We start from the raw sequence: 11,938 nt of genomic DNA on the forward strand, positions 1-11,938 counted from the left end.
AATTATGAGTTTGTGGTGGTACTATTGAACATATGCAAGAGGACCACCATTCAATTTGGCCACTTATGGGGTTATTTCAATGGGGGAAATCTTCTACCATTTTTACAATTACTGTTGTCTAAGCTTTTCATTTCCCATTGTTATTGACGTTAGTTGGCAATAGAATTATAAAAATGAAATTTTGAGATAAAATTTAGAGCCCGTTTGATTCACGGAATTGATTTCTTGGCAAATCAATTCTTTTGCATTTCTTGGGGGGAAGAGAATGTAAAATTTCATTTTTTGTGTTCGGTAATTCTGGGAAAGTAAACAAGAAATTACCTTTTTATTTTCATTCCTATGTTTGGGTTGTGCAAGAATTGGAAATGAAAAGTATCAGTTTTCCGATTATACTCTAATTTATTATTTATTTAAGGAATGACAATAGAGATGACATTTTAAAATAATAGCCGAGTTATTTTTGTAAAAAAAAGAAGCTATAAATGTTTTCCTAAGAGGGGGGAAAACAAAATTCAAGCTGGAGCAATGATTTTATTTTCCCCCAATAAAGGCATCAAATTCTCTTGGGCTAGGAATTGATTTCTCTTCCCTATACTTATCAAACTTGGGAATGTAATTAATTTTTCATTTCGAAGCTTCCAAAACTTGAACCAAATAGGCTCTTATAGTCATTAAAATAGATAGAGTTTTTTTTATTTATTACTTTGTATATTTTTAAAAGAGCAAGATTGTTGTATTAATGAGGGAAGAAGGTGGAGAAATAAATAATAGTCTTCATATGACAAGTGATTAATGAGATGAATTCAATAATATTAAAATTTTAAATGACAAAGCATTTCCATATCATTAGGGTACTTTAGCATTGCCTGTTTTAAAATTGAGTTAAAATATTTTTAAAGGGCATAATAGTAATTTAATACTAAGAATAGTATAGGGCCACCCAAATTAAACTGGATCCATCTATTATGTAATTAGCAAATATGTGCATGATCATTATGAGAACCCAAATTATATTTTGACTATTATGAAATTTTCAAATATTTTATTGATTTATTTGTAATTTTCTATTAAAACTATTACTTGTTCTAATTTTACAAACAAATTTTTATTTATATGCTAATGAGGTCTTTTCTAAAACTTAATGGGCTTGTCTATAGTGCGCCTTTTAGGCTTAACTGGTTCTACTTCTCTTCTCGTTCTCCCATTCCAACATTAGGTCCAAGTTTCTGATAAAAGAAAATGCTGGGCCCAATTTTTTCAAACCCAATTACGATCCCTCCTTGTTTTGCAAAAAGCCAAAATAGCTCCAACTCAATATCACATGATCACATAATCACATCCTTCCCATAAAAATAGAAAACCCAAATAAAACTCAGTCCAGAAAAATAACAAAAAGCACCAACAAGACTGAAGGGTATAAAGTTTTTACTTACCCTTTAAATGCAATTATATTACATTTTCCAATTTTGGCATGAATATCAAATTTAAATGAAACCCACTGAGAACCACTCAAAAATTTCAGCACCCCACAACTTAGTGTGTTAGTCTGCTTTGTTTAGGGCCTTTTGGCGTCCACTTTACCGAGAAAAAAAAAAAAAAAAGAATCTGTGATCACACCATCAGCTACTTATCTAAATTAGAAATTTAACAAAAAATAAATAAATAAACCAATTTGAAAAGTGCTGCAACTACTGCATAAAAAAGTGATTAACACCATGTTAAAAATAAAAATAAAAAATGGTAAAAGAAAGAGATGAATGTGGCGACTTGTTCGAGGCCGTAATCAAAATTAATTAGATTTGATAGGCACGGAGAATCGCTTCATTATTATTGCCAACCTTCAATGCAATTTGCGCCATTTTATTTTTCATATAAGACGCCTTTGCTCTGCAAATTGGCTTTGCTATTGAACAAAAAAAGAAAACACTTTTTGAAAAAAAAAAAAAAACCCAGAAGTAGGAAATAAACTAAAACCTTCAGAATTTTTTGTTTGGAAAATAGGAAAACCCTATATCAGTTAAAAGCCCCAATAAATCAGACGGAGAGGAGAAGAGTCGAAGAAGATGGGATTTCTGGGGCAACATGGTGTTTGCTGTTTAGAGTATGTATTTATAGGGTCAAGTTGAAACCCTAATCTGTTCATTTGTAGGAAATGACGAATTTGTCCACTGACTGTTTGGGCTTGTGGGCTTCAACATTGGCTGGCCTGGACTTGGTGGTTTTATGAAGAATTGCACTTGTGGAACTCTGTAATTTTTTTCCAATAGGCCTGATTAGAAACTTGAAAATGGATGGATCAAATTTTATGGTGAGCAGATGGTTTGAATTTTTTCTCGATTTGGGGAGTGGGGATCGAACTTGAGTACATGAGAGACAATACTATCACTCTTGGAATTGGACTACCCAACAAGTGCGTGAAAAGATTGAATTTCACATGTACAAAATGTGAACAATATGAAATACAAAATGTGAGCAATATGAATTTTATTTGAGTGTTTTAATAGAAAGCGGTTTTGTTCAACACTTTCACTTGAAGAAAATAAAAATTCTCATTATAAACTTATAATTAATACATGTAATTCATTGAGAAATTCAATTTGAAGCATGAGAGAAAAATATAGTGAAGTTGGCTATTTTAGATATTATATAAAAAAAAGAAGCTGAACCACAAGTGCGTAATTCTTAATTCTAAATTTCTAATTATAAATTTCGGTTTCCTTTCAAATTGTTTTATAATTTTATAAGATATTTCTATGTATAATATAGTTGAGAATATAATAATTAATAATAAGTGTTGTTAGTTCTTACAAGCTTCCTCATTTTTTAGAATGTAGATGATTGGTTTTTCTATTAATTTTTAGAATGACAAAGTGTGTGAATGATATAAGGTTGCAACTAACGTTGTCATACAATCGGTTCGGTCGCTATTGCGATTGACCAAAGTAAATTTTTTTTGATAATTGTCCGTTTCAGTATATTTTATTTCTAATATTTAGGATTTATTTTCATTTTAATTAATCCACGTTCATGAAATTTGAATAACTGCGTATCGTTCACTAATTCTAATTTTTAATTAATAGTACTTAATTTTAGTTCATCTTTAATTTGTTTTCAATTTATCTTCGATTTTTTTCAATAATACCAATTTTAATTACTAAAACTCACAAACGCTAAATCGCAGGACATTTTTTAAAATATGTTATTTCACGTTAAATTCTTTTTGTCCCAATCCAATGATTAACCGTCCTTTAAACACGAATTTGTTTGAATTTTGGGTTGATAAAACCAGGCAGATAAAAGAGGGCCTTAAGGATTCACTGATTTAAGATGATAAACATCCATTTTGGGTCAATTGATAAACCGATTAGGGGTGCTTAAAAGTTTTTGATGTTCAAAAACCTTTAAATTCAGAGTACCCGAAAGGTAAAACCCCAATTTTTTCTGGGTTTGGTTACGAATTTTATTTTTTTATAGATTTTGTTGCTAATTTCAGAGTAGCCAAAGTTGCTGATTTTGGGTATTCATTCGAATCATTTGGGTAGTTCTAAACTTCTAATGGAAGTTTTCTGCAAAAGAGAGTCAACCCATGAATTCATCAGAAGATCAAAATCATCATTATGATGGCTTTTAAATTCGACAAATGAATAAAAAATTTTATTTAAAAATGAGAAAATTAAAATCAAAAAAGAAGAAAAAGGGAAAGGGGTCTGATAAGGGAAGTTGGTACTTTTCTCTCAGACAAATGCCTCGTTTTGTCGTCACGATTTAATGAAAGAATGGATCGGACTCGTCATCGTTTTGATCATCATGAAGAAATCCCAACAGGCCAACACAAACCTCAAAGTTTCGTATAAACAATAAAAAAGAAGGCATAGAAAACCCCAATAAACCCCAAAGTAGGAAAAACAACTAAATAAAAAAAATCAGATTTGCCAAGAAAAAGTTCAAATAATGACCACGAAGAATCAATCACTCAAAATTTTCAACAACCCACCACCAAATATTCGATTTAATGAAACATAAAAAAAATAAAACATAAAAATTAGATAGAGATTTGAATGTGGCGACTTGTTCGAGGCCGTAATCAAGACTAATTAGATTTGACAGGCACGGAGAATCGCTTCATTATTATCGCCAACCTTCAATGCAATTTGCGCCATTTTATTTTTTGTATAAGACGCCTTTGCTCTGCAAATTGGCTTTTAAAGCAAACAAAATAAGAACAAAAAAAGAAAAGAAACCATGCTCTGGAAAACACCCATAACCATTACAACAGCTGTGAAAGGCGGAGAGATAGAGAAGAGAAAGATGGGGTTTCTTGGGTTAAGTCTTAAGCAGCTGTAGGTTTAGAGTGCGTATTTATAGGCTTTGAGGGTGAAACCCTAACTTGTAACGATTGTGGAATGACCAATCTGTCCATTGAATTTTTGGGCTTGTGGGCTTCGACATTGGCTTGGGCTTCAGGTTTCATTAAGACTTCTTATTTTTTGTTTTTTGTTTTGTTTTTTTATAGGATGGTTTTATGAACAAATGGATGGTCTCCATCCAAAGTGAGCACGATTCCCCCTCCCCCCTAATAAAAAACAAAAATATGAGCATGCATTAATTTGAACACCACATATTCCACTCAAATGGGTTATGAGTTACTAATTTCATTCACTAAGTTTTTATAAAGAGAACATTTTAGTAAAAGGACTTCAACTATACCCAATTAATATTATAATTCAGGAAGTCAAACTCACATTGTTCCATTTCATGACTATGATTTACTTTTTGACTCAATTAAAGGTTTTTCATCAACTTTGTCAATACATCTGTTAAAATTTGATCATGTGATCACTTGCACACGATCAACTTTTTGGGGATAAATTATCTTTTCTATTCCTTTGGGTCGAGCGGTGTTCACACCCATTATAGAGAGAGAGAGAGAGTGAGTGAGAGAAGAGAGGTAAAATGGCAAAGGGGAGACGAGGGTCACCGATGCAAGAGAAAGGGGGACTTGCCAGTCGATGACAGGATAGGGGAAGGGAGGTGGTCAGGTGGTGTGGGCGAGATTGCCCCTCACTAGTACCTTAAGGTTTGAATTGGCAATTGTCTCCCAGGATACAACGATTTTTCTTCTTGCGGAAGTAGCACTTCAATCCACAAGAAACGGTGAACACAAATTATATTGATCTCTCTCAATAAGTAATGACAAATGGATTGGGTATTTATAGAAGATGAAGTGCCTTTTGGAAGGGTTGTGCCTGTTAATAAAATATAATAGTAGTACCCTTTTTGTTTTAAGACATACCCATTCACAATTACTACAGCCCTTAGGCATGGACGGACGCACATTATAGCTAGGTTGGGGGGTCGGGTGACCCCCTAAACGGCAGAGCACGAAGCCCCCGACCTCTGGACAACGACACTAGTGACCCCATGAAGAGAAGAATGGCAACCCCCCACGCTGAGCAACTGCTTGATGAAAGTCCTGACTAAGCTGCGGCTCCTGCTCATCTTCTTCTTCTAGCTTTCCTGGTCCATGAAAGCCAAAAGAAACAAGGACCATGGTCTATCCTCTAGTAAATCCATTTGTTCCTCCTCTTCGTTGTAGCCTGTAGGAGCTTTGAGATGTTTGCAGTGATTTTAGTCTTCTGACTTTTGGTTTTACTGTTGTTCTCTATTTAATTGGTCGGGACCACTTGGTTATGGACCCTTGTATACTTCAATAGTTCTACTTGTGATGAATCCCTCTTTGGGCCTCTAAATTACCCTTTATGAAATCCCTTCTTCAAAGAAAAATGCTATATACTTAAATTAGTTTATAATACTTCATCAAAATAATCGGTTGAAAATAATTTTTAAAATAAATTACATATTAACATAATTTTGATTTCCAAAAAAAAAAAACATAATTTTGAAAAGGGCCCACATTTTTATTTTTGTACAGAGGCCCCCAAATGTCAAGGACGGCCTTGGGTTCAACTGTTCTAGCAGAAGCAGAGCAGCCTTCTTCTTTACTTACTTTTTTTTTGGTGTAGTTTGTAGCCTGGCCAAATAATGTTACATTTTCAAAATATGAAACCTCGTCGTGGACAATTATGGCTTGTAATGTTGTTTTCTTTGTTATTGTCGTCCAAATTTTTTTTTTTTAAACTTTTACACTATGACCCCCCGGGTTAGGGATTGTGGATCCGTCACTGCCCATAGGCATCTTTTCTAAGTAGATGTCACTTGTACCTATTCAAAGAAAATATAATTCTTATATAGCAAACAACTACTAAATTTTCTTGTATTTTTATTTATCCAAATAGGAAAATTAATAAGTTAAATAATAAATTTTCCAACATATATACACAAATTAAATTGTTCATTTAGTCTATCTTTTTCTTGAGGACCATTGAATTGGTTATGCAAACTAAGCTAATCTTGTTTGAAATCCGAGTTTGGTTTAATGATGTCAAATTATGTGGAACTTTGTTCATGTAAGGAAATGATATCTTTCACAAGAGCCACTCAGATTTATATGAATCAAGATTGAGACAAAAAATGACAGAGTATTACTTTATCATACACACTACTACAAATCTAACTCACCAGCATTAAAAAAGGGGTGATATGAATGATCGGAAACATGTTTCTATGGAAATTAATCGAATCTAAAATTGTGCCTGAAGACGACTAATTACGGATTTGTCCACCTGGAAAGCCTTGGCCAGAACCTAGGAAGCACCGATACGCAGATTTGGTGAGGTATGTCGTATCGGTGCCGAGGATAGCACCGATACGCACTAGATACGGGGATACGCGTATCCAAAGCATCCTAGACGTATCTGTTGACTTTGACTACCCGATACGGCTCCGATACTTCACCGATATTTTAGCAATACGGTCAAGATACGGTCTAGATACGTATAGGGTATTTTTTCAAGTTTTTTTGTAAAAATGAGGGGTCTAATAGCAATTTTAAAAAGCTGGCAAATTAGAGCCCTAACTATTCACGCAGCCATCACTATTCATGCGCAAAACAGAATCGAGAAACCTGTTTTCGAGCAGCCATCGCCGTCGAGCAACCATCGCGGTCGAGCAGAGCAGCCAGCCAGCCATCTTCGTCGAGCAGCCATCGCCGTCGAGCAGAGATCGCAGTCGAGCAGAGCAGCCCTCGCCGTCGAGCAGAGATCGTCGTCGAGCAGAGATCGCCGTCGAGCAGAGATCGCCGTCGAGCAGAGCAGGCTGAGCAACCATCGTCGTCGAGGTTAGCTACTCTGGTCTGATGGTCTGGTACTACTCTGGTCTGATGGTCTCAGTATATGTTTGGGTTTGGTTTGGGTTAGCTACTCTGGTCGAAGTGTATATCAGTATATGTATAATTTTGTAACTTGTTTTATTTTATAATTCAGAAAAGTGAAATCATGAATAGTATTGGGTTTGGGTTTATTTGTTTTGAGCAGTAATCAATTAATCATGAATAGTATTGGGTAGTTTGTTACTGTTTTATGAGTTTTTTTGTGTTTTATTTGGAACATGTTTTATGTATTGTTTTATTTGAACATGTTTTATTTTGTGTTTTGTTTGGAACATATTTTATGAATTATGGTGTGTTTTATTTGGTATATTTAGATGATATGTGATTTTTTTTTTTAAGTTTAAATATATATATAATTTTAATATCCGTATTCGAGCCGTATCGGTGTTCTTATTTTTTAGAAATTTGCCGTATTGCGTATCGGTGTCGTGTCACGTATCGGTGCCGTACCCGTATCAGTGCTTCCTAGGCCAGAACATCCTCTGAAATTAATGGATTGGCTCCAAACACAGCATTAGAGATAGTGATGACTCCAGGGTTTTGGCTGCTTAAAGAAGAGAGTGAAACAGCATTTCCATTTCCCACATTTTGCTGAAAGTGAACTAATCCAACAGGGAACACAAACACATCACCCTTGTTAAGGACCTTGGAGATGAGCTTGTTGTCAGGGTTGGAGGTCACAAACCCAACAAAGAGGCTGCCTTCTAAGACTGTTAGAATCTCTGTGGCGCGAGGATGAGTGTGGGGAGGGATAACACCCCACGGTGCATAGTCAATGCGAGCCAGTGAGATCCAAGGGTGTTGAGTCCTGGAATTTGAGCCACATTCACAGGGGTGACTCTGCCACCAACAGGGTTTGAGGTGTTGCCAGCTATGTGAAGCCCTCCGAAGTAGAAATGATCAGCTTGTGCTAGCTTGGAGTCCAAGCAACACAAAAGTTAAAGCAATGAAGAATTGATGAGAGTGAAGAAGTATATATATATACATAGACATATTTCTAAGTGCAAATTAAAGCTTATTGTAGCATAAATGAACTGAACATTATGACACCAACCTGAGCTAGTAGTGTCAGCAATGCAGAAATCTTGCAATGGACTAGGCTCAAAAGCAGTGACCACAGCACATGTAATGGCTAGGAAAGTCAGTAGCAAAATTTGGTTTGCCATCTTAATTTCTGTCCCTCTATGAGCTTATGAGATAAATTATGAAGTTAATTATGGCAAATGAAAAGTTGGAAAGGATTGAGAGAGTGAGAGAGAGACAGAGAGTTGTGAAGCAATTTATGTACCAACTTGGTTATTTATAGAGAAGGTAGAAAGAAGTAACTGCCGGCCGGCCTTGCATTATAGACACTGGAAAAGTCTTGAACGTTTCAGTTAAAGCTAAAATGTTAACAAGAGGCACATCCACTAAATCCAAAATTTGTTCAAAGATTTATTCCTCTTTTATTTTCCTATTCCTTGTGATGTGAATAAATATACTCATCATACATATTTTAAACATACCAAGCCAAAGCATCATGCTAAAACATCTGGGTCCAATTTACTTGACTTGGGTTCAAAGAACACATGTAAAAATTTTGTAAAAGGCACCTCTTTCTTTTTGTTTAGAGACCCTGCTCCGGCTGGGGCTGATATGGCCAGATTATTTTCTGTTAAATCGCCTTATCTTTGTCCACTTGTCACAGTGTGAGAAGAATGATTTTAAATGAATGAAAATGATATTCATCTTTATATATGAAAATTATTAGTGCCGACTGCCGACTGAATATTTTTTAAAGGACCAATTCAAACCACCAATTTTTTACTATGATCCATACAATTACTAGAGATTTTAGAGAATATAAATGATCACATTAACATTTAACAATTCATTTCATGCCTACAATTTTACTACGTAAATCTGGCCAAAATAAGAGATCGAAAAGGAAAAAACTTGAGAAAATGTGGGAAATTAATCTCCCTAATAGAGTTTGTATTTTATAAATACTGTAAAAATTCAAGAGTTATAACTTAAAGTCTAAGCTTAAACAACTATATTAAGGGTGGTCCTATATTAACTTGGTCGCGGCAATGAGGGTGTTGAGAGGAATGGAAATAAGATAATGGACTCCACAACATGTTCACATCCAGATTCATTTCAAGAGACTATATATATTTTGGGGTAATTAATGAGGATTTTTCTGAAGTTCTAAGGGTGATAAATTCGAATATGCACTGTGACGTGATTTCCTTAAATAGATCACACCGGCCAAGTTCCTACATTACCAAAAACACATTTTTTAGGGTGAAATCAAAGTTAAAAAATTTCAAACCAAGAGAATCGAACAAACATCCAAAGTACACTTGCTGGTATTCTTTCGATTGGAGTTTCGATTTCAGGATAATTTTTTTTTTTTTATAATTTAAATTTTGTAAAATTTATAAGAAAGGAACAAGTGAATTATGACATGTATTTAATTAACCTAATAAAATGTTCTAATTGACATAAAATTTCATGTCAACAAGACATAATTAGTTGTGCCTTACTAAGTCACGCTAGCATTAGTCAAGTATAAATAAAATACCCTTCACATGACCAATATTAAATTATTAACAAATCTGCCTCACAACCTCACTTCTCTACCAAAGATCCAACTGAAAGGTCTGGTGGTTGCTTGCTTGGCCTGTGCTTGAGCTCTTTTCTCCAGCCTTCTAATTCTTGGAGCTAACCTACAAACATAATCCTGAGCCTTTTGCCCCTCGGCCGAAAGTCCGGTTAGCTTCTCCACCTTCCACCTCCCCACCAAAAACTCCAATATATCGGCATAGTCATCGGCGGTATAGACGCTGAGACGCTGGGCCACAGCCGAGAAGTGCTCGAAAAGATTGTCATCTCGGCCGTCGTACATCAAGTGGGCTGGCATAGTGATTTTCTTCCTCATCATGTCCGCAAAAGAAATGATGGTATAATCAGGATCTAAGTCGAAGAGCTTTTCCACAATCTTAGTGTAGGCAGCCTCATGGCGCTTCTCATCTGAGGCTATTGTGCCACATATTTGAGCCAACTTCAAGTCCCCATGCTTTTTGGCAAGCCTGGCAGTGTTCCCATGAGAGATAGCAGTGGCCCTTTCTTGAAATGAAGTGAAAATGAATGCGAAGTAGGGGTTGTTCTCTCCCCCAGGATCCTAGATAAATGAAAAGGGACAATTTTCAATTTCAAGGATTAAAATTATCATGCATGCATAGTGGGTTTGAAGTCTATATAGTTAGTAAATTCACCTGTTATACGCGTATATAAGTATTCTTGCAGATACTCTTGTTTTCCATACCGTATTACTTCTCAATTATACCAAAAATACACGTTAAAAACATATTATAGGCATATCAAATATACTAATTAGGATTAATTTATTTTGTGGGTTGGATCGACCTATAGACTATAGTACGTCCAACTAGCTAGCCCTCAAAGTAATTTTTTCTTTGGTTCAAACTGTAAGTATGATCCTTGAATGGAAAAAAAACTTACATATCACCTATATTTATCTTGTGTCTATTTTTTTTACGGCACTACTTGGGTACTCAATTTTGAGTACAACCTTTTATTCATCACCAATTACATGAGCTCATGACGAGGTCTCACCATAAGAGAGAAGATGATGAACCCCGTAATAGGCTCCATCAAAGTTGAGTACCCAAACATTTTCCTTTTCTTATCATGTGTTAATTAGGTCATGTAATGAAAAATATAAACATCTATATAATGTATAGATAAATATCCCAGACCTAAAAAATATATATCTATATAATGTATATGTGTACACGGTGCACCCCGGTTATATGCAAATTATATAGCTTAAGATGATTTGAAGAGATATTATATTACATCTTAGGCGCAAGTAGTCATGTCATATACCAACAAAAAAAAACAAAAACAAAAAAATTGAACTGACCATTCCAAAAGTAATCAAATACTGAATGGTCTTCTCAATTTGGCACATGTCGACTCGTCCCGAGAGATAAAGATACTTATTGAGAAGGTCACCATGCCTATTCTCTTCAGCAGTCCATGCCCTCGTCCAAGTTGCCCAAGAAGTAGGGCTTGCACCTGTTTCATCTTTAACTCCATCCAACGTATTAAGCATTGTTTGATATGTTGGGAGGGCGTCTTCGGTGATCATATCTCCAACCAAAACGACGTAGTAATCGTCTGGAATCTCCTTTGCCCTCTCCCTCAGTTCCTTAACTTGCTCACGAAACCCATCAGAGGTAGGATCGGGCAGAAAATCCTGAGGTTGCCAACATTTTTCAACTGGCTTCAAGTGGATTAAGATGTTGAGCTCAGCCCAAGCATCTAAGGATTTGAACATCTCGATCTTTTCAGCTGGCATGGTATGGGTTTGTTGAAAACGCAACTCCCGACGAGGCAAAAAAGGATTCTTATTCCGATTCTCAATTCCACTGCATATATAAATTAAGGGCCTAGTTAGAATAGAATTAACTTGAAAACTATAACATAGTAATTAATAGGAGCTAGCTAGAATTAGAGAGTCAATAATTTGAAGAAATAAATTAAGTCTCACTTGGAGTAGGCCATGGAGAAGTTGGGAGATGATGTAGATCTAGTGAGGTTGGACATTAATGGTGGGAGAGCAAAACACAGCAACTTGGG

General features: G+C 35.3%; 1 protein-coding gene, 3 non-coding genes and 1 pseudogene across 4 annotated transcripts; all 5 read right to left on the minus strand.

Annotated features, from left to right (window-relative positions):
- Positions 1 to 1,756: 1,756 nt before the first annotated feature.
- On the minus strand, positions 1,757 to 1,888 carry LOC147293318 (small nucleolar RNA snoR86). The gene has a single exon (XR_015120947.1). It is a non-coding gene; the product is annotated as a small nucleolar RNA snoR86 (small nucleolar RNA).
- A 1,841-nt stretch (positions 1,889 to 3,729) lies between these two features.
- Positions 3,730 to 3,814, minus strand: LOC147293319 (small nucleolar RNA SNOR75). Its single transcript, XR_015120966.1, has one exon. It is a non-coding gene; the product is annotated as a small nucleolar RNA SNOR75 (small nucleolar RNA).
- A 243-nt stretch (positions 3,815 to 4,057) lies between these two features.
- LOC147293320 (small nucleolar RNA snoR86) lies at positions 4,058 to 4,189 on the minus strand. The gene has a single exon (XR_015120973.1). It is a non-coding gene; the product is annotated as a small nucleolar RNA snoR86 (small nucleolar RNA).
- Positions 4,190 to 6,641: 2,452 nt separating this feature from the next.
- Positions 6,642 to 8,454, minus strand: LOC147293321 (putative germin-like protein 2-1; annotated as a pseudogene).
- A 1,439-nt stretch (positions 8,455 to 9,893) lies between these two features.
- Positions 9,894 to 11,672, minus strand: LOC147293322 (stearoyl-[acyl-carrier-protein] 9-desaturase, chloroplastic-like). The gene is made up of 2 exons (XM_086232727.1): positions 11,220 to 11,672; positions 9,894 to 10,454 (listed from the first exon to the last, which is right to left on the minus strand). The coding sequence occupies exons 1-2, from the start codon at positions 11,655 to 11,657 to the stop codon at positions 9,894 to 9,896; spliced, it is 999 nt and encodes a 332-aa protein (XP_086088853.1). The 5' UTR covers positions 11,658 to 11,672.
- Between the last annotated feature and the right edge of the window lie 266 nt (positions 11,673 to 11,938).

Source organism: Dryas octopetala, chromosome 2 (genome assembly GCF_963921425.1).
Source record: "Dryas octopetala chromosome 2, drDryOcto1.1, whole genome shotgun sequence".
Classification (NCBI taxonomy): Eukaryota; Viridiplantae; Streptophyta; class Magnoliopsida; order Rosales; family Rosaceae; genus Dryas; species Dryas octopetala.

Excerpts from the sequence above, each read along its gene's own strand:
- LOC147293322 (XM_086232727.1), bottom strand. The coding sequence starts at position 11,657 with ATGCCAGCTGAAAAGATCGAGATGTTCAAATCCTTAGATGCTTGGGCT. Across the intron at positions 10,455-11,219 it reads ATTTGATTACTTTTGGAATG|GATCCTGGGGGAGAGAACAA; the intron begins GTCAGTTCAATT and ends TCATTTATCTAG.